The 22,049-nt window shown below is 37.8% G+C and overlaps 1 protein-coding gene across 2 annotated transcripts in view; it reads left to right on the top strand.

Moving 5' to 3' along the window:
- ST7 (suppression of tumorigenicity 7) overlaps positions 1-22,049 on the top strand; it is a 142,665-nt gene that overhangs the window by 88,815 nt on the left and 31,801 nt on the right. For both annotated transcript variants that reach the window (XM_030465311.1, XM_030465316.1), the window contains exons 4-8: positions 3,498-3,552; positions 4,123-4,238; positions 5,441-5,516; positions 7,060-7,214; positions 10,135-10,232. In XM_030465311.1, the coding sequence (XP_030321171.1) occupies positions 3,498-3,552; positions 4,123-4,238; positions 5,441-5,516; positions 7,060-7,214; positions 10,135-10,232 (500 nt within the window). The remainder of the gene's footprint in view (positions 1-3,497; positions 3,553-4,122; positions 4,239-5,440; positions 5,517-7,059; positions 7,215-10,134; positions 10,233-22,049) is intronic.

Genomic DNA, 22,049 nt, shown 5'->3' with positions numbered 1-22,049 from the left:
CTCTGGGGCTTCTTTTTTAACACGTATTCTGAATGAACATAGGATTAAGGAGGTGTTTGGAGAGCCTTAAATAAGTGGTGTAAATCTATGGGTTGCAATTTTTGTTATGCATATATATATATGTTACTATAATGCATCCACATTTATTTCCTCTGGTGAAAAGACAATGTTAAATCAGAAGAAATCAGCTCTTACATTCTCAGTTTTCAACTGAGTCAGCTTGAGTCCTATTGTACCTCTGTTGCTGGAGGACCATCCCTGCAGGTCATTTGTTCACGTCACAGGATTTGGGATTCTGCTGAGGCTCTTTGAGTTGTGTGCCTGGTTGCCCAGGGATGGTTCCTCTGAGGGATAGGCCAACCTGCCTAAAACAAGACAGCCTCCCAAGCACTGCTCTTTGTAGACTGGAGTCCCACTGAAACTTGTCTCCCCACTTGGATGACTCAGCTACCTGGAAGGTATGAATTGAAAACTTAGCCCATGAGTGATGAAGATGATGGAGTGCTCCTGGCTTGAGCTGGAGATATTCACTGTTAAAGAAAGCCATGGCAGAAGCATTTCAGCCTGTGTTCCTCATCTTTGAAACAAAGCTTATCTTTTCCATCCCTAGCTTGGCATACAGGCTGTACTGTTAACATTGGAAGTTAGCTTTCATTAGGGATATGGTCCTAGAATCAGTTATGGTTTCATTAAATCTGTTGCCTTTACAGGCTTCTCAAATACATCAGAATTAACAAGTGAGGAAAATTGAATGAAAAAAACCCAACTATAAATTCAGTTATGGAGAAAACATTATTGTTTAGTAGCTGAGATGCCTATGTCTTTACCTAGCAAATTTTATTCCTGCTTTTCAGTGTTCACAGAAACAAGCAAACAAAAATTAGCTTGGAATTCAGAAGTTAAATAAAATATGTAGCCTCAAAAACCCTTGCTCTCTACTGGGTATTTCCCCTGAGGGAAGCCTCCATATAGCACAGCAAATTCAGCTGTTGTCATTCCCGTCTGAGGAGAAGCTGGGAATAGCAGCACTGCATGGTCATGGATATTAGATTTGGGTGAACTGGCAGAAAGCATGGGATGACTTGGAAACACCTGTGTGCACTCATCAGTGCTCTCAGTCACACTTCAGCAGCTCTGAGATAACTCCCATCATTTTAAAGCAGAAGGCACAGTATTCTGACTAATGAGGTTACTCCAGGGATCTTGACTTTTCTGGTATAAAGAAGTAGTCAAGGAGTGTGTTTGCTTTCAGTGGGTTTGTACTCACGTCTGTGAGTTGGGACTCTCACAGAGTCTTTGAATAGTATGTACAGATAGCCTGTCATACATGCCTTCTGAAAGATATCAGTGCTCAAAACTTGATCATTGAAAAAGGAGCTGAAAGATAAATCTTCAATAAATGCTCAGTAAAATAATTACAGGATGGTTTGGGTGGGAAGGGACTTTAAATATCATCTAGTTCCAACCCACTTGCTTGGGCAGGGACAATGGTAATATTATTAGTCTGTAATATAATCTGTAAAGCAACAGATTGGTTTAGCATACACCAACACTGGGATATTTTTTTTCACTATCCAACAAGCTGAAGATGGCATTTTCACTTGGCTTACCCATGTTTTCCTAGCTAGATGTTTGTCAGTTGTAGAATATTGCAGTAGATACTTTTGTCTTCAGAAAGGTCAAGAGAGTCTTTTTTCTGCTGAGACCACAGTATTAGCAGATACCAAGACAAAAGGAACAAAGACCACATCTTGTATAACGATCCAGACAGATGCCAAGCTACCCCCAGGACAGGAGGTGATAATAAAAATCTTTTCTTCACCTCCCTGTTTTGTTTCGTGGTTCCGTCTTGCATTACTACAGTGCTGAAGCAGTGCCTACTTCAGATAGACTATAACCACGTAAATTTACATAAAATGAGCAAAAACAGAATCATGTCACTGTGATCAGCTAGTTGTTGTCTAATCTTGTTGGTTGCAAAATAAGCCCAGGCATTGAATTGTACCTCAGGAACTACGGCTGATGTTTATTTAAAATTTATTATGGTTTGAAAGTCATATTATGTAAAAACTATCAGATTGAAGCTTGTCTAACAGCTGTACCCTTGAGCTGCACAACAGAACAGCTGCATGTCTATTGAGCACTTCTGCTGAGCACACCAGTGGAGCTTTCTAACATTAGCTACCTGCTGGAGTTGGTAATTGAAAGATGTGGGTGTATGATCAATGCTCCCTTCCCAAACATCATCCCTTTCCTGTGCCTGTGGTTCACGCACCGAGCTGAGGGCCCACTTCCTATGCCACTTGACTGGTTTTGTGTAGCTCCAGGTGTCATTACATTATTGTAAATAATTATGTAAATATTTTGTGCCATTTTAGCCTCATACTCAGAAATGTGAGCTAGGTACATGGGAAAGGAGAAGTCACTTTCTGTAATAGAACAGGAATAAAGTGAACAGGCATCTACTAACCTGTGTTGTATGCAGTAGGATATGTACCCTGCCAGTATTCCACCAGAAAACTATTACTGTGATCCCTTTAGATACAATGTCACAGAATTTCCTAGGGAAGAATGTGCTGGTGGAATGGTGCAGGGCCAATGCAGAGCACCATCAGTTAGCAGATTTATGGTACCCCAGTCTTCGTTGCAAATACTGGGTTTGATTCAGGTCTCATCTTCACTGGAGTGAATTGACTTTGCTGAAACAAAGAGAACAAATCTGGTGTTAAAGAAGAAAATCTAGAATCAAGACATCACCTTTAAAAAGGTATAGAAATAGATTAAATTTTTTTTGTTCTGTTATAAATCACATTTTAGTAGATTTTCTTACCTCTTCCTATCTATAGTGTGAAGAATTTGCATTCCTCCCCCCCAGGATAAATGTATGAAATGCTTTCAGTCTACCCAGACCTTTGCAATGCAATGAACCTTTCTCAGCCAATTGGCTTCAGCATCCTTTGTCCTCCCTCTAATGCATATAACTGAAGTAAGGTCAGCAGATGTTGCCATGGATTTTTTACTTCATGAGCTGAATTAAATTTGGCAACTGTAGCTGAGATTCTCAGTGATTTACAGTATTAACTAGACAGTGAAGTTTTTCTGTAGAAATAATAAGTCCATAGGGACTGAGTTAATTGCTGTTTTTCAGTGTAATAACCCAGTGTGATCCCTTTTCAATTCTGCATTATGGTAATTGTGAGTCCTGGCACTAATCAGTGTTATCTGTTCATGTGGTATTTGGAGCTCTGTTAGTGGTTATTTGTCTGGAATAATAACATTTGTTGACACTAATTTGTAATGAAATTATTATTTTAAAAGGGAAGAACAGTCTGGTAACCTGCATTTCTATGCTTTTGTGGTTTTTTTCCCATTTGCACCTGTAAAATCTAGAAGTTATTTAGTAAGGCTCATTAGAAGGGAACTGGTGTTTCTGATAAACCTTGAGTACAGTTCTAAAATGGGAGAGATTCATTATTGTGTGTTTCTGTTTTTGACAGAATGCAAGGTCTGGCGAAATCCTTTAAATCTGTTCAGAGGAGCTGAATATAATCGGTAAGTGCTATGATGTTCCTGTTTCAGGCATAATACTCCATTAAGGACTTGAATTGCACTTTTCCATTAATCTAACTCAGAAATGGAAAACCAAAACCAACTGTGAACACATGCTCATGCCAGGTTTTTCTGTAATTTGTAGAATTACAGAAAATGTTTCTGAATGCAAAGGAATTTAAATTCAGATTAATGCATTTGTTATTTCTGCAGGTTTTGGTGATCTTATGAAAAAAGAGATCTTAAATGTAGTGTGGCTGCTACTGTTAACAAAGTAATTCTGTTCAAAATAGTTATAGCAAACAACCTAATGAACTATATCTAGATTTCACTTATGTTTGGGTATGTATATTAACATTTTCCACCATATACTTTCCAATATCATTGTTAGCTTAGTACAGCTACTGTCACTCCATCCCAGTATAGTGAAATCCAGTGTATGTGGCTTAGGAAATTGGCTGAGCAAGCTTAGTAGGCTATGCCCATCTCTTAACACCTAAGATTCTTTTTTGGATCCATTTTGCCAAAGGTGATCTTGTTGACCGAAATGTCTCTTTGTTGACATGTTTGCAGGTATACATGGGTAACAGGGAGAGAACCTCTGACTTACTACGATATGAATCTTTCAGCACAGGACCATCAGACATTCTTTACATGTGACACGGATCATTTACGGCCTGCAGATGCTAGTAAGAGACCTTGTGAATGACTGGTTTTGCTAGGTTAATGAATTTTTTAAACCAATGCAAGAAAAATGCAGTCAGACATCAGTTGTCCCACGTAGATAAGGAAAGTCAAAAGTTGAATCACAGCTGGAAAGCTGTTGCTGCTGGAGACATAGTATTCTAGATATGAACAAGTTTCTATATAGGTATAAACTGTAATTTGTGTCACTATTTTGTCCTCCTTTGTTGCTGAAGTCATTCAAGATACCATTTGCAAATGTTAAGACTTTTTTTTTCCTCCTGTTTCTTGCAGTGGCTTCAAACATGTATAGCTTAATTTGCCTTCAGCTACAGTGTAGTATGTTGAGTTACAATACCCAGGTCCCATTTAGTCTACTGTTGATAGATGAGAGAGAATTTATGTAAAACTTAAGTCCTGTGTTTCATTCCCTGGTGTTAGAAGCTCTGTGAGAAATGGGAATGACACACAGGTGAATGTGATGTAAGCAGCTTTGGTTGTATTAAAGCTTTGCTATTACATCCACGTGTAGACTTTAGATCTGCTAAAAATGTGCAACAATGGTTTCAGTCATCAGAATTTGCCTCTGAAGAGATAAACTGTCTTTGTCTCTTGGGAAAGGAGATACTGACAGTTGGGTGCTCCATTCTGAGAACATCATTACAAAGGCAAACATAACGTGCTGCTTTGACATGATAAACATTAATCCTGTTTTCTAAATTCAGTGAGCTAAGTATGATGTGGTCTGATTAGCCTGGATGTTGTTTTCATAAAACATTCACCTGAAACAACAGCATAGGAAACAGCAAGGAAATAGAAAACTAGAATAAGAATCCCAACTATTCTTACTTTTTTTTTTTTTTTTCCCATGTGGAATCTACTTCACCAAGAAGAAAAAGCTGCTTATGACCTCTGTATGTGACAGTGCAGATGACATGGTCTGTCAGCTAGATTTTAAGATGGAAAAAGTTTAATTATTATGAAAGAATAAAGCTGAGTATTTGGGACAGCAGCTTATGTTTATTTCGTATCTTTTCAGTGATCACTGAGCTCTTTGAAATGCTCTGGAGTCAGGCTGAGAGCAATGAATTCTGTTGTTATAATGCAGTAGATTCAACTTCTTAATGCTGTAATGACTGATATGGCCCTGTTCTGCTTTTTTTTTTGTTTTGTTTTTTTGTTTGTTTTTGTTTGTTTAACTGAATAGTAATGCAAAAAGCCTGGAGAGAGAGAAACCCCCAAGCCCGAATTTCTGCAGCACATGAAGCTTTGGAGTTGAATGAGTGAGTGACAACAACATTAACATTTATTTTCTGTCATTTAAGAATCCATTTGTTGATAGCTTAAGGCAGGGGGCTTGCTGCAGTAATTTTTAACCATGATTACAGGCCTATCACAGGAAGGCCTACAATGGGAGGAAAAAAGCACAGCTGCATGTTGTGCTGACCACCCTTAAGATTCTTAGGATGATGACAATAGGAGTCAAAGCACTGGGATTTGGAATAGCACACTGAAGTGTTAATTAAGTTACCTCCTGATGAGCATATAAAATAAGCATTTATGGGATGGAGAGTTCCTTTTTTGATTTCTCCATCATCCTGAACAGAGGCAAGAAAGAAGGGACTCATAAATACCTGAAATACTCATTTCAGTGTGAGAGGATATGATGTAATTTTCAGGGACTATTTTTTGTTCACTCTATTATTTATTTTCTTTTTCAGAAGTGTAGTATTCTGAGAGCCCACAAAAATCTCAATGCTCTAATGCTTTACTGGCATGGCAAACTGTATAAATGTTGCCAAAGTGCATGAAGTGCAGACTCCCTTAGGCTGCTGTCAGATAGTACTGCATTATAGAATTTCATAAAGTGGTGCTTTTTCATGTTTGTTTTTCATGTGTTTCATCAGAAGGAGAAAAATATTTTCTTCATGGAGAGTGGTTTAACTGAGGGAGTATGTAGCATAAAAGGGTTCTGCAGAAGTGAGCTATAAACTTGTCCTGTTCTACTCATGTATCACAGAATTACAGAATGGCTGAGGTTGGCAGAGACCCGTGGAGGTCATCTTGTTCAACTCCCCTGCTCAAGCAGGGCCACCTGCAGCATGTTTCACAGGACTAAGTGCAGATGGCTTTTGGCTGTCTCCAAGGAGGGAGACTCCACAACCTCCTTGGACAATACATGCCAGTGCTCTGACACTCACAGTAAAAAAGAATTTCCTGAGCCTCATTTATTTCAGTTTGTGCCCATTGCCTCTGGTTCTTTTACTGAACACATCTAGAAAGACCCTGGTTCCATCCTCTTTGAACTTTCCCTTCAGATACTTAGAAACACTAAAGAGAACCCCCAGAGCCTTCTGTTCTCCAGACTGAACAGTCCCAATTCTCTCAGCCCTTCCTTATATGTGAGATGGTTCAGTCTCTTACTCATCTTCCAAGCCCATCACTGGACTCTATTTAATATGTCCATGTCCCTCTTGTACTGGAGGTCCCAGAACTGGACACAGCACTCCAGGTGTAGCTTCACCAGTGATTAGTAGAGGGGAAGAGTCTCAGCCTGTTGGTAACACTCCTCATTGCCAGCACATGTTCAACTTAGTGTCCACCAGGACACCCAAGTCCTCTTCTGCCCAGCTGCTTTCCAGCTGGGTAGCCGAGCAAGTACTAGTGCCTGGAATCTTGTTTTCACCCTGACCAGTTGTTTCCAATTCCTCAGCTGATGACTCTGAAATGCAACTGGAGGTAGCAGGAGCACAATTAATTCTGTTTTTGTTTAAAGAACAATCTTATCAGCAGTATGATTTGTTTTTCCTCTTGGTACTTTTGCAGGTGTGCTACTGCCTATATTCTTTTGGCTGAAGAGGAAGCAACAACCATTGTAGAAGCAGAGAAGCTGTTCAAACAAGCTCTGAAAGCAGGAGAGGGCTGCTACAGGCGCAGTCAGCAGTTACAGCACCATGGTGCACAGTATGAAGCCCAACACAGTAAGTTTCTTTGAAGGAAACAGTGATTTCTAAAGGGACAGAAGTTCCAAGAAGTTCGTCGTGAGTTTTATTTGTTTGGTTGGTTTGAGGGTTTTTTTCTTTTGTTTTGTTTTATTTTGTTTTGTTTGTTTGGAGGGGTTGTTTGTTTATTTTGTTTTATTCTGGTTTGGTTTGTTGTTTCTTTTTTTGGTTTTTTTTTTTGTTTCCCCCTCAGAAATATGTACTTGGTGTTTAGCACGGGCTGGACTATGGCCCTAGACCCAGACTGTCCTGTTTCAGTGATTTTGCTTCATTCAGTTGCTGAGCTAGCAAGCAATGCAGAGGTTACAGGTGCACCTTTTCTTTATCAGGGCAGAAAATATGTAGCATGCACTTAATAGAAAATAAAAGGCAGTAGAGCCAAAAGAGATCTGATATTCAGAAAATGCTGGATGCTGTTTTAGAAAGTAACAATGAATTGCCTTTAGTCATTTTGAAAACTTGGAGTCATATTGTGAAAAGGCAGCAATGGAGTGAAGTGATGCTTCACCAGATTTTCCCATCAGCTGTGAGGGTAAATACATACATTACATTGTTCTGTGTAAAAGTTAATGAGACCCATTAACCAGTGTGACATTTGAAAAGCATATATTAAGAAAGGTCACAGAAGCATTAAAATTAACAGCTGGAATAATACGGTGCTCTAATTGAAAGTCTAGATTTTTCTTAAAGTTTTGACTAAGCAGGTTTAGCCACTGTAATTATATTTATTAAATGATGCTTAAACCTAAGAAAATACATGAGGGTTCACTGTCAGTCAATGAACAAAAAGATAAAGCAAACAGTTATTTAAAGTCTACAGTGTCCACCTTGGGAAAAAATAATACCAATTAATAACATAAGTGCAAGCACCGACATGCTTTGGGCTTCTTTGGTGTTCTTAGGACCTGAACTCACAGCCTTTGGCTATCTCACATAATTTGAAGATTACTGATAAAAATTGTACATATTGAGATTGTCTGTGATCTCTTGCTTTCAAAAGTGTACACAAGTCTGTACCTGAAAACTTGAGGTTTTATAAAGCTTGAGGGTAGTATTTTAAATGTTTGTTCATTATAAAATGGAGTTAGGGTGATTTGCTTGTTTTTGAAGAAACTAAAAATAATAAAGCATCTGAGCCCTTGAAGCAGTTTTCAGGCCCTACCAAGCTTATGGCTGCCTGTTAAACCTTCATTTGTTAACTCAATCCATCCTGAGCACCAATTATATTAAAATACACAGTAAGTGTAATAAAACAATGTCCAAGATAACTTGGTTAAGTTTGTGCAGGCAAATACAAGTATGGTGTCTCTGTAACCTGTGTGCTAGATGGCTACTGTCATCCTCAAATATGACACCGTGAACCTTCAGTATTACAGCAAAGGAAGCAGTGAGTTAAATTAATTAAACAAATTAAATCAACAACAAATTAAATAACTTGCCACAGAGCAGGATGGGCTGAAAAGTGACTGCCAGCTTTGACTGGGGCTTGAGGAGGATCATCACACTTCTCTATACCACCTCACCTCTTCTTGATGATGTAAATGTGAACCCACAGAAGTTAGAGAAGTTCGAGCCTCAGGTGGTGCCTTGGACACAGGGGCTTCAAGTTCACAGGTGAACAACACTATGTAATTTCTTAGTTATCTTAGAAAATTTTGGTCTGAAAGGCTATCTTGATTTCCTAGTAAGTGCCTTTTGACCATTCCGTCTGAAAAGACTGAAAAGATACTTGGCCCGAAATGCATACCTTGTAGCTACACAACATAAACATGTTTTATTAAATATATAGGTATTAGTACAGAGATAAGGAATTACATAATTTAAAATACAGATGAAAAAATTTCTTCCCTCCTTTGGTTATTTTTTCTTCTAAAGTCAAACCTTTCAAACTGCTGCTTAATCTTTTTGAAAACTGTAATCACAGCTTTAAAGCAATTTGTAGGTACTTGGAATGTTTTCAGCACACATCTTGTTCTTATTATGAAAGAGCTGAAAATGTTAGAAACAGACCAAAGTCTTTACATATGATACACAAAGATAATTTGTAGCAGGTGTCTTATATTGTCACAATACAGTAATTTTATAGATGATTAGCTGTCCACACATTTCCTGTTGGTCCAGAAGCATGTTAAGAGTTTACATTGGAATTATAGGGAAGATAATGAGAAGTGAAAAGAATAACAATGCTCCAAGGGGAAAATTATTGCAGCTGCTTAGTTTCTATCGTCTTTGCTGTTAGGGCATCTTCCAACACATTGGGTTGTCATATCTGAAACATTTTAATTTGCGACCCATAATTAACAGGATGAGGAATTTGAAGATGATAGTTGGATAACAAGTAAAGGCTCTGGAAACAGAAACTTCAGGGTGTACTTCTTTTCTTTAAATCATTAAGGAAAAAGACTTTTAAAAGGCAAAAATTTGTTTTCGTATTTTTCATCTATATATTAAGTATGTACATCACAACTTACAAAAAGGGCAGGATGTAGCATGCATTTTCATGGATGCTCTTGGCTCAGCCATGTATGTGAACTGGTAAGTAATTTAATGCTGTGTGTGTGATCACAGAGTTTTGTGCCAATGATAACTTCATAGGGTTCTCCTTGCCTCACTTGCTAGTCAATACACTATAGCATTCTCTGTACCTTCAGATCTGCTTGTACTGTAAAGCCATGGGTTCTCCTTTATACCATTGTCTGTCTGGAATAATTCCATTGATTTCAGTGATGTTATTCCACATCTAAACCAGCATTTTTTATTAAAATTATCGTGAAAGCATTTATGATAGTGAGTAACAAAAAATGGCGAGAAAACTATGTTTCATTTTGTGTTGGAATATTAAATGAGCTCTTGTATTAATTGTTTTTATCTTAATGCTGTTTCTTTTTCTCTTACACAGGAAGGGACACCAATGTGTTAGTTTATATTAAGAGGAGGCTGGCAATGTGTGCAAGAAAGCTGGGAAGGACCAGGGAAGCAGTGAAAATGATGAGAGATGTGAGTTTGGATTTGTTTCACATGTGATACCTTTATAATAGTAGCATAGAAATTATATGCATTTGCTTACCAGTTAGTATCCATTCCTGCTGCATGCAGTGCTGCTGATAGTAATTTATTATTTGTAATATACATAAAGTTTAAATTTAGAGATTATTTATAAGCTTGCGAAAGCAACACTCTGAAATTGTAAAATACCAGAGGGATGGTTGCCCATACAGACTAAATTTCCCATCCTGGTACATGTGCAGTGGAGGGCAGCGTTTAATTATTTCATTATGAAGTTGCATGACATTTTTTCTGAAGTCAGTTACAAATGCTACTATCTTAATAAACAGGTCCTAAGTGTTTTGTTTCCCCCTTGCAGAGCAGCAGTTTGTCTCTGTGCACTGTTTACATTACAGTATTCAGACCTGAGGACAGCATTATTTATTCATGCAAAACGTATTACTGAGAAGTCAAAACTAAATAATTAATCTGTAATGAACTGATTTCCCTCTAAGATGGGGGATGATTATACCCCTGTTTTGTGGGAAGGGGAGCTAGCAATGGTAGTTGTGAGTCAGTAAACTACAAAGCTACTATCTTGAAACACCAAACTAGCATTTAGGGGGGTGATGGGAGGGGCAGCACATAAGGCACTGTATACATTTCAAGTATGAAAAATGCTCAAGTTTAGAGTAAGCTGCAAATGCCCAGCATTTCCACAAGTGAGATTCCCTGGATGCAGATTTGGAACACAATTGTTTGAGGTGACTTGCCTCAACAGAAATAGCAAGTCTATGACAAAAGGAGGAATGGAACCCTAGAGTTCTGGGCAGGTGATAGTGAAGCTGCATACTGGTTTCCTCTGTTTTGCTTTCTTACCCTTTGTTTTCCATGTCCCACAAAAGTGATGTAGAGATCAATATGGCAAGGTATTGAGTTCTGCAAGTTAAGCAGAAGGAGCTACATTTTAAATGCACAAGATGGAATCATTCATTGAAGACTGAAGCAACTGTAAAGCATGTTTTAGGCAGCTCAGATGCATGGTCAGTGGGATTTTTAACATAAAAAGACAAGTGATTTTCTCTGGAGCTTAGGCATTTGCATCAGTAGCAGTAGGGCAAGTATGTCTGCCAGCTTTGAACTCAGCACTCACCATCTTCTGCTGAAACTGGGGCACTCATGGATATGAAAATATTGAGGAGAATTCATCTTAATAATGGAAGTCCTCATCCTGAATAATCTACCAGATGGCAAGTGGTGAATAACTTTGGTTCCTGTCTTTAGCTGGGGTTTTTCAGGCACACAGCTCTCACTCTCTAGAATCGCTAGGCTCCCAGACAGAGGTGTTGAAAAAGAACTTGTCAAAAATCCAGCCATTGTACAGCTAGGAGTGTGAGAGAAGAGATGAGGAAGAAAGACCTGGTTTTGCAGTATCGTGGTCAGCTGGGAGAATGTTGTTTTCACAAACATTGATTTCAGTCCAGTCAGCTCCACTGATTCTTCATAAATTTTGTTACACAGGCACTCTGAGGTAAAATACTGAAATGTTTGCAGACAAACATTGGAATTCTAAGTTCTGGCATAAATATACAAGAAACACAGAATTTTGACTTTCACATTCATAGCACACATCATAATTATAATAACTTCTGGAGCTTACTGAATGTGTTCTATTATTTGTAGATAGGGCTATGTGGAACAAACACTCTGTGAAGCCTTCTTCTATGTCAATGTGTGTGCTTAACTGTCTATGCAGAGCACTAGATTCAAGGACTTGGGTGGTCTATCTAGTCCTAGATTTCCTATGCAAAGTGAGACCCAGAATGCTTGATTATAAAAAATATTGTATTCTGGCACTGGCACTGGAGAGAATATTGTGTGTTAAGTACAATGTGAATCTCAAAAGGCAACAATGACAGGGAGACCCAGAGTCATGGTTTTTTATGCACTGGAAGGATGGAAAACAATCTCAATAGGAATGTTTTGGTAAAATGAAAGGACTGTATGCAAGACAAAGCATGTATAAAGATATAATTTCAGCATCTAGAACTTCAACTCAGATCAATGCAGTCAATATTTTTCTACACAGAGCCAATGAGCCAGATCCTCAGAACTGAATTTAGATGCCTCTAGAGCTTGCCATTCTGAGCCAGCAGAGCTGAGAATTGGAAAATCCCTAGATGAAATACAAGAGCAGCAGTATCTCCAGGTCACAAGTCCAGTACAGTGGGAGTGAGAGGAAGGTCAACCCAGCTTTTTAGATACTTTTTTTAGATTGACTTAGAGCTACTTATTTTTGATGATTACATATCCTCCATTTCTTCATAGAAGACATAAATAATATACTAATGAAGAAGTTTGAAGAACATGAACGTGTTATTAAAGGTTTCTGTGTGATGGATGAGGGAGGAGATGAATTTATTTACCCTGAAAGGAATACGAAGAACATGTTGGCTGGGGACTGCTGAATCTAGCATCAGGGGACAGAGGGTGGAGGCCCTGTTTGTGTTTGAAAGATTGAAAACAGATTTCTCAAGACATGGAACATGATGGAAATGAAGTGTTAAGAGGTTTGTGACACCATCTGGGAAATATGATTGGGATGTAGTGAGCCTTTGCCACTTTGAAAAAATAAAATATTTGAGTATGTTTAATTCATTGCACATATGAGGCCATCTTGAGGACATTACTGATGGATTATATTGTCTTATTTGAGTTTTATGTAAGAAAAGTCTAAGATCCTGCTTAAAACACTTTAATGGAAAGAAAATAAGTTGTTGGTTACCTAAATAAGATTTTGATTTTATGGTTATTGTGAAGTTTTAATGCTGGGCTGGCAATTAAAGGAATGACAGATGTTCTCTGCTAACCACTCTCCCTTCCTGGAGAGAGAAGAGGGAGTAAAGGAGAGAGAATTGTGGTTTACAAACTAAACTACACACTTCAGTGAAAACAGTAATGATGAAAAAGAAAATAATGATGCATATACAAACCTGCTATCACATTCCCCCCCCCCTCCAATAATGCTCATGTCATAGAATCTCACACTGGGCTTCTGGACTCAGTGGCAGATGGGAACTGGATGTAGGGATGCACAGATTCAAGAACGTGTGGGTTGGGATCAAGGGCAGAAGACTCAATGGAGTCCTCCCAGGACAGCAGCCATGGATGGAGAGAGCTTGACCCTCATGATCCCCCAGGTTTATACTGAGTATGACACATACGAGGTGGAATACTTTGGGCAATTTTGAGTTTGCTCCTCCCCACAGGAGAGTCACAGGTGTGGTCCCTTTTCCTCCCATTCATTTACAGTGCATAAGAAGTTTGGCAGAAGCCAGCAGTGACCTTGGTTTCTATAGGAATAAGTATAAGCAAGAGCTTTTCTGCATACCATTCTCCAGGAATAACTATAAACAGGGAATGTTATCTGTCTTAAAAGCAGACACTGACTGAAAAACATGCTGTTAACATCAGAAAGTGCAGTCACATAAAGGAGAATTGACTGAAAAGTATAATTACTAAAAAGAAACTTTGTTCTGCCCTAGCTCAAACCAGGACAGTTATATGCACTGCTGATAGGAAAATCATATTATTTAATACTATATTGAAGATATTTAAATCCATTCTAAACAAAAATTTATTAAAAATTGAGTAGGCCTTTTTGTTGCTTTTGAGATAGTATTTTGTTACTGGCTTTGCTGCTTGGATGTCATTCATTTAGCTGACTTAAGTTAATGAGTCTTATGAACCTGTAATATTCATGGGAGCAGGTAATTGAATCAGACATAGGTGTAGCTTTTGCTTGTGTCTCTGACGATAATTATTTACTATATTTTGCTATAGAAACCAGCAGCTGTCACTATTTGTATATATTGTGTTAACTTATGATCTCATTTTGATTAGTATGTTGTTGGAATAAGTCCAGTCCAGTCAACAGTTACTCCAGTTTTATTCCTTTTTATACCAAACATAATATGGTCTGAGAGGGAACTGCCCCTGAGGAGAAGTTTACAGTGCTGGTTGTTTTACTTGTGCTCATTATCTTAGTAGTATTTAAGCTAATGTGTTCTAAATGATGTTGGTATGTACAGAGATGAAAGTCCTTACTGGTGGCTGGCAGCTGAATATTGTGGACAGTGTTGCAAGCTGAGTAGCTGCATGCTGATGAGCAAAGGTACCCTGTTGTACCCTCTGTTCTTTGATGATTCCTTCACCAATAGAATGGAAGAAAAAAGAAGCGTGCTATGTTTGTGTTTCATGCTTTTCACTGATTAAAAAAGAGAGGATTAGGAGGGTGTACAAACCTCTCTGTGCTTGGTGGGTGACTGAATCAGTGACTGGCTGCATTCAGGAGCAGATCAACACAGTATTTCCCTTGACTGGCATCACTGAAGTATCCAGGTGAAAATGTATCGTGAAAGAAAGTGAGTTGTCAAATTAATTCTAGCTTCTTGGGGTTGTTCTGGAGAACATTTGGCCTGTGGAGAAAGCTTTCAAAGAGGGTATCTTTATGAAAGGGAAGGGTCGCAGGTAGAAGGCGAGAAGGCGTGCTAATGGAAAAAGTGAACAGCAGCTCCTAGTCACATCCTTTTTTAGAAAGAAGATGAAAGAAACTCATTCTGAGTGTATTCCCTACCTAATGGCCTTGTACTCTTCTGAAGACACAGTGGAATTGCAACTTGCCCCATGCTTTGCAGCTTTGTTCAGAAACAAGTAAGGTTTAGTGAGAGGAGAGACCCTCCAGGTCTTTCTTCAGCTCTGAATAAGGATAGAAACCAAAATGCTTTTTAAGGGTCAAAAAAGTACATTTTTATTTTTGTGATGAGTCATATCTGTGGAGAAAATACTTTTCAGGTCATACTGAAGACCTAGAAGTCTAAGTACCTATCTCTGAGAACTTGATGAGGATATTTCAGTTGGATGGGTTTGTGTTTATCTCAGTAGCCACCTCTGGCTAAATGTCATAGGAGACATGCAAAGGAATTATCAGTACCTAAGCAGCTTATCAGTAGGCTGCATGTTAAGTTGTTTAAACACTGAGATTGCCCTGAGCATTTAAAATTATTTATGAGGTTATGTCACTTGAAGGCTTCAAAAGGGTACTCAACCATACTAAATCAGTTTTAATGAAAAGGGTTTTTATTTTTTCCAGACTAGCAGTTTTAGTGATTTTGCTGGTTTGCTGGTGGTTCTGCAAAATTAGCATACTTTCTTGACAACCACTTTAGCTGGGCTTTCAATTAGGTTTTCTGGTCAGGTTTTCTGTTTCTGTTTTTCTTGAATTCTGTACTCTTGAAGGCTTTGCTGATTTGCTCTCAAGTAATGGGAAAATACAGCCAGGACAGTGTTCTGCACCTTGAATTATCAAGCTATGTTTAAGAAAGAGTACTAATTGCTAATAATGATGTTATTGTCCTTAGCAACCTAACAGCACAACTTCTGCAGCTGCTTGCCTAAGGCAGCTACTGTTTGAGTCTCCCAAATACTTCTGTGCTTGAGGCAAGGGTTAGCAAGTCAGATTCTTTGGCTTGTGTTACACAGCTCATGTTAAGCATACTGCTCAGTCTTGAGTGGGATTCTAGAGTTATTAACATCTGTAGCAGTTAATAGTACTTTAGTACTATTTATTAAAATTTGAAGGAAAAGTATCTTTTAGTTAGATGAGACCAAGAGTTATCTAATAGATTTTAGAAGAATGTTGCTGTTTTCAAGTGATACTTGCCAGTGTTGACCACAGAATAGTATTTTTAGTTAATTCTTATTTTAACACACAAGCAATGCAATCATGCCAAGTGATAGTTGCTGGTTTTAACATTTCCATATTGCTGTATATTCAAATGTGGTGGTTTATCACAGATCTGTATGTTATGGGTTATCCCTCATTTGAATGGGCTCTTAAAGATAAGGGAGTCTCCTGTGACTCCACTGTAGTGTTTATCCTTTCCCTTTACCTGCAAGAGACTCGGACTCCTTACTTTTTGGTACAGCTGTGATCCTGCCCAAAAGCCTCAAAAATTAGAATTTAGTGACCTACCTAAACCTGATACTAATGTTTCTCATTTAAATTATGGGTTTCCAGCATTGTGATTCTATTAAGATAGAATAGTCTGAGTAGGAGCCAGACTGTCCTCTTGTATCACTCCATATTCAGGGCTTTGTATTGTCCTTTGATTATGCTCTTCCATTTCTCTGGAATCTCCTAACCCTTTGTTGAGCTACTAGATAATTTCCTCACTTTAATTTCAGTTAAAAATCTGTTTATAAATATATGACAAAGTTTCTCCAAAAGTACTTTGAGATTATGGTAATAAAGGAATGTTTTGAAGAGGACTGTGAGTATTTCTTGTCATACCTCAAAGTTACTAATCTTTGATGTAACTAACATTACTATAGTTTTTAACTGTTGCTAGGTTTGTGTACTGTGACTATTTAGTAGTAAATGTACATTTGGAACAACTTGTACTCTTCTGGTTTCATACCACACTTGCATTTAAAATTCTCTTTATTCCTGAAATACACACATTTTTGCGACACAGTCCAAATAACAGCATTTTATTATGCTGTTAAAGAACTCAAATCATATTCTGAAGGCTTTAATCCTCCAATTAAGAGAACATAAAGTCTGCACATACTAGCATATTTCCTTAGAGTCTGCATACTCAGTAAGACATTCTTCACTCTATTGACTCATTTTTAATCCTATGTTGAAATTGTGTTATTTGAATACTATGGAACACTAAGACTAAACTCACATTTGCCAAATTAAAAATGGAATGTCAGCAAATTTTATACCTGTGCCATCACACCGTTAGTATAAATTTGATCCGTGTCTCTTTTCTGGCACGCTGAAGTTCAACATTAAAAGACATGTCAAATTCCCTAAATTTCCCATATGGATGAAAATATGTGGATCCTACTGCTAATTGTTTCCAAGCTCCAAAAGAATAGGATCTGTCCTTTCTGAGCTGTGAAGGAGTAACTGTGGAGCTGCTTCCAAACAAAACAGTGATTATTTGCCAAAAGCAATGCAGCACATGGAGAAATGCATTACTTCTGCTGTACTTAAGGAGAACATTAATTCAGGTAGGTCCCGTGTATTTCAGCTGATTTCCAGCTGTGGGACTGGCTGTTCACATCATATGAATCCCACGTGAGTTGCACTTTTAGGACCAGGAGTAAGCCTAATTTTTAAGCCTCTGACATACTTACAGAGCCTTTCTGTGTGCTAGGCTTAGTCTGCTGACAGTGTTTCTTGCCTGCTGTCCTTGCCAGCTGAGCTGGCCAGCAGAAAAACTTAAGCATTAGTGTATCTTAGTCAATATGGAGAAACATGTTGCAAATGCCTCAAACCCTACATAAACTTCAGTCAGAGCACAGACATCTGAAAGCTCAGGTGTAGACAGTGAAGCTCGCAGCCATGAAGGTTTCTGTTTATCTGCTCAAAAATGGGTTGGAATTGTGCTTATTCTATCTTGTTCAGTTAACAGTTACCACATAATACAAGTCAGATACCAGAAAGCAGCTTGTTGAAGTGCTTGAAGTGCTATCCACACTGTGTGCTTGATCCTTCAATAGTGGTGGCCAGTTACACCTGGGAAATGGTAGCCTCAGTCATTCCTTTTTCAGGAGATAGATTTTATCATTTCAGGTAACTGCTGTGGGAACAGGTGCACTAGACATAAAGGCTGCAACAGTTTTACTGTTTGCGATGGATTTTTCTACTTACTGCTTTTTCTTCATTTTAAGCTGAATTCACTTCTCATATCTATGAATGCATTTAGTTGAATATATTGATCTAAAATTGGTTCTCTTTCTTTGTTGAGAAGATAGGAGTATGAGCAGCAATGAGTGGTTGCGTGCGCTGCCAGTAAAATATGTGACCGTGCATAATGTCATAATGCAGAGGAGAATAGATGTATCAACACCAGGTTATATTTAAGATCACTCATTTATCCACCTCTGTATTCTCTAGAGTCCCATTCTCTAGTTGTAGGCATTAAAGCTTAAATCTGTTTTCTACACAATAATGTATCATTGCTAATTGATGCACGATGTTAATGTCATCAGAGGGACAATAACGGATGCAGCAGTTAAGCTACGTTTCTTGAAACTGTTTCAAAAATAATATGTAAATGAGAAAATGCTGATGAATGAAATATTCTCAGGAAAGAGAGTCCTGTTCATTGAGCTATTCTTTGGGAGATAAAACTTATTCCTCATCCAATAAATCAATTGTGGATTTCCTTGTACCATAAAACATTTTTTGTGATAATCAAATCTTAATATCCATCATGAAATTGTTGAACCTACACCCTGCAATATGGTTTGGGGTGAGTCTGGAAATACAGCCCTCCCAGGACTAGTGATAAGACTTTCAGTTGTGTCATACTTATTTTCCAGAATTTTTCTGTGAATTTATAATCTCAAAATATTATTTATCTAAGAAACCTAATAATTATCTGCAAAAGCTACCATTTCTGTATATTTGAAGTATATTTAATAAATCTTTCAATGGAAAGCAATTTCTCTTTCTACAAATTTACCTATTTCCCTCCAAACATGGAGAGCAATTAGAACAGAATATGGGATAACCCAGCCCCAGTCCTGAAATTCATCACTAGAAAGTATTTTGACCAATGTAAGTTCAAAGTGAATACTTGTGAATACAGATTTGGTAGTTGTTTGAACATCTTTATACTGTAAGAGAGTAAATTCAGGGACACGTGGTGTGTTTTCATATGCTGTGAAAATAAGCTTTGCTCAGGGGAGCTGGTGTATATGTAAAGAGCTGTTGTGGTTTTGGTGACAAATCTTGAGTACTGAATTTGATGACTGTCTCGAGATCTTGAGGTGTAGAGAAAGATGACAACAGAGTCTTTGTCTTTTCTTTAAGTGCAGTACTTGCTACTGAATTTAAAGTATTTGTCAGGTATGGTAAAGATGTAAAGGGAAATAAAGAAGTTTAAGCCAGAAGATTTGGCACATGTTAGTTTGTAGCTTCATAGAAAAAAAATCTTTGCATACAACAGGAAGTATATGCTTTGTAAACTGGAGTCCAGGTTAGAGCTTGATTCTGCAAGGGTCTGGAGAACTCAAGGGCACTTTCATCTCATGTTCAGGTGTATTGTGCCCATCTTCACATCTCTGGGCTGAGTATGAGCCAGCCTCCCTCTCCATCTGCTGGGGAGGGAGCAGGCTCACAGCCTGCACTCTGTGACAGTATTTGGCCTGACCTGACACAGGCCTGTGTTGCAACTGTTGTGGTGGGTTTTTTTCTCCCTCAGTGTTTCCTTTCACTGATGTCTGTGAGACAACCTCTCATAGTATTCTTCCATCTAAGTGGCTTTACTTTGTGGGAAGTTTTTTAAAAAGCAACTCAGACTTTTACTGTGACTAAAAATTATTTGCAGTGAAAACTGCATACATCCTGACATGTCAGAGAAGTAGGCTCACATCCTCTTTTTTTTTTTCTCTTTTTTTAATAGCAAGTGTTTTGTCATTTGTGCAGAGTCAGTGTTTCAATAGCTGAGTGGCTACTTAAAATAAAGATGTTTTATTTTTGTAATTCAGTTCATTATAAATGGCTTGGCCTTCTTAAAGTTTGACCTTTCCCAAATTAAACTTTTATTAACACTTGTCAGTTTGCTGGCCTGGCAGTCCAGACAGTGACCTTTATTCTGCTGCTGTCTTCAGCAGGGTTTATCATTCCGACAGAACCTGATTAAAAATAGAAAAAAATAATCAGTAAGTGATGTCAGCTGGAAATGGAGAAGGAGAGCAAGAGCTTTTACTGGCCACAGTGTATCTATAACTAGCTGCAGTTCTTCCCTTTTCTTCACTCATGGAGGGAATGTTACCCTACCAGCCATTATTCATTCTCACTGAGCAGGGATAATCTTTCATAATCCCTTGGAGGGGTTTCTTTGCAATATATTAATTCTGAACTTTAAATCATTATGTAGGTAGGGACAGATTCTGTCATGCTTTTTTCTGCCAAATAGTAGCTTCTTCAGTCAAAAATACAACAGTGAGTAAGGTCAAGAATGAAGAGAAGTGGGCTGTATGCTTGATCCTTATCTGATTACTCCAATTATTTGAATTTGAAATAACCTGCAGTTATTTTTGTTAATGAGCAACGACTTGAATTTTATTTTATTGTGAACTCTTTCCACTTACCCAGATAAGCATGAAGGCCTGTGGTCCAGCTTTTGGGAAAGTGGAGAAGGAGAAAAACTATGCAGTTTTGTGCTTTTTTTTACAGGCTCAGCTCCTGCCATTGAAACTAGGAGCTTTATGTCCATCCCTGTGCCACTAGCGTCAAAAAATCAGTGAACTCTTTCAGCTAATGTCTCAGTGATCATGATTCTCATGAGAAATTTGTATAATGTTAAAACAAACACTGCTGTCCTCATCTTCGATATTTTAATAATCTTCAAACTACAGTTGATAGTGCCCACATAGCCAAATTTAGACATCCTTACCCTTTAAGGTCAGAATAATTCCTAAGTTACCTTATGCCAGACCATTAGCTCAAGGAAGACATCAGCTGAGCTTTGCATCTCTATTTACCCTTTAAGTTTGCTTCTTTCACAGGGTGAAGAAGCTCTAGTGCATTACCTGTTTCTCATTTTCTAAAGTTCTTGTCTGAATCTCCATCCCTCTTGTTTCAAGCCTAGGTTATTTTTGTTTATGTTACCTGTTTGGAGGTTAATAATTGCTAGTTCTCATCAGTATGTCTCTTTGCATCTTTAAAGGCAGGTTTATTAAATGACAGTGTTTTGATGTCTAATTTAATATTTTCAAGTTGAGCAATGCTGGCCTTGAATAATTTCTTTACTTGTTTTGCTGTAGTATTTAGGTTCTCATAAACTATCTCAAACAAACTGTGAATTACAGTGTTCCCCTGCAAGTTCCTGAGGAACAGTGTTTATATCAACTATACAATTTCTATACTGTGTGAATCCTTTTTTTTGTGATGAATATACATCATGCATGCAGTTTAAGTCTAACAACCATGAAGAGAACACAAGGAAACAAGGATCTTTTTAACACTTCAGTTGTTTAGAAAATCACTCAGAATAAAAAATAGTAATTAATCAATTCTGCAGTTAAAAATGTGGATGCTTCTATAAAGTGTGGCTTCAGAAAGGAAATGCGATACAATATCAGCTTCAGTCATTTGAATCTATGCAGACATTGAACTGAGGATGTCTAAGAACAAATTCCTGGTATCTATTGAAGGGTTCATAAAGTAAAGGCACTTATGTGTAAAACAATATAGATTTTTTTAACTGCTCATTTCATAAAGTTTATCACACAAGGTAGATTCTTCAGTTATTTATAGTGTTAGATCTGTATATACTTTACCTTTCCTTTTGCTGCCTTTTCTTTATATATATAGAGAGAGAATATCTATACCTATGTATGTTTTTTTTCAATGTATTTTCTGTTTTTTTCTGCTAATACACTGGAGAAGTGCTGGATTACTTACTACAATATACATGAGCTATATTGTTGAAGATTCTTTTCCAGTACAATAAGATAACTCTTCCCTTTGAAGAAACCTGCTAATTGAAGGGGAGTTGTGTTCAGGCAGCTATGGGCTTGGATTTGACTAATTGCATCCTGTGGAAAGCATGTCTTGTCAAGAAACCTGACCAAGTGTCCATTAAGAGCTCAGAAGTTTCTGAGTTAATAGTGAAATCCAGTAAGGAGCCAAGAACAAGAGGATCTGAGCAGTTTTATCTTGTTGTTGGTTATTTCAATGAATTTTGAACAAGAAACCCTTTTCCATGTTAATAATCTAACTCTTTTATATGTTGCTGATTT

Source organism: Calypte anna, chromosome 1, assembly GCF_003957555.1.
Source record: "Calypte anna isolate BGI_N300 chromosome 1, bCalAnn1_v1.p, whole genome shotgun sequence".
NCBI lineage: Eukaryota > Metazoa > Chordata > Aves > Apodiformes > Trochilidae > Calypte > Calypte anna.
Note: the sequence above shows the minus strand (reverse complement) of the source record. Positions and strands in the feature narration are given on the sequence as shown.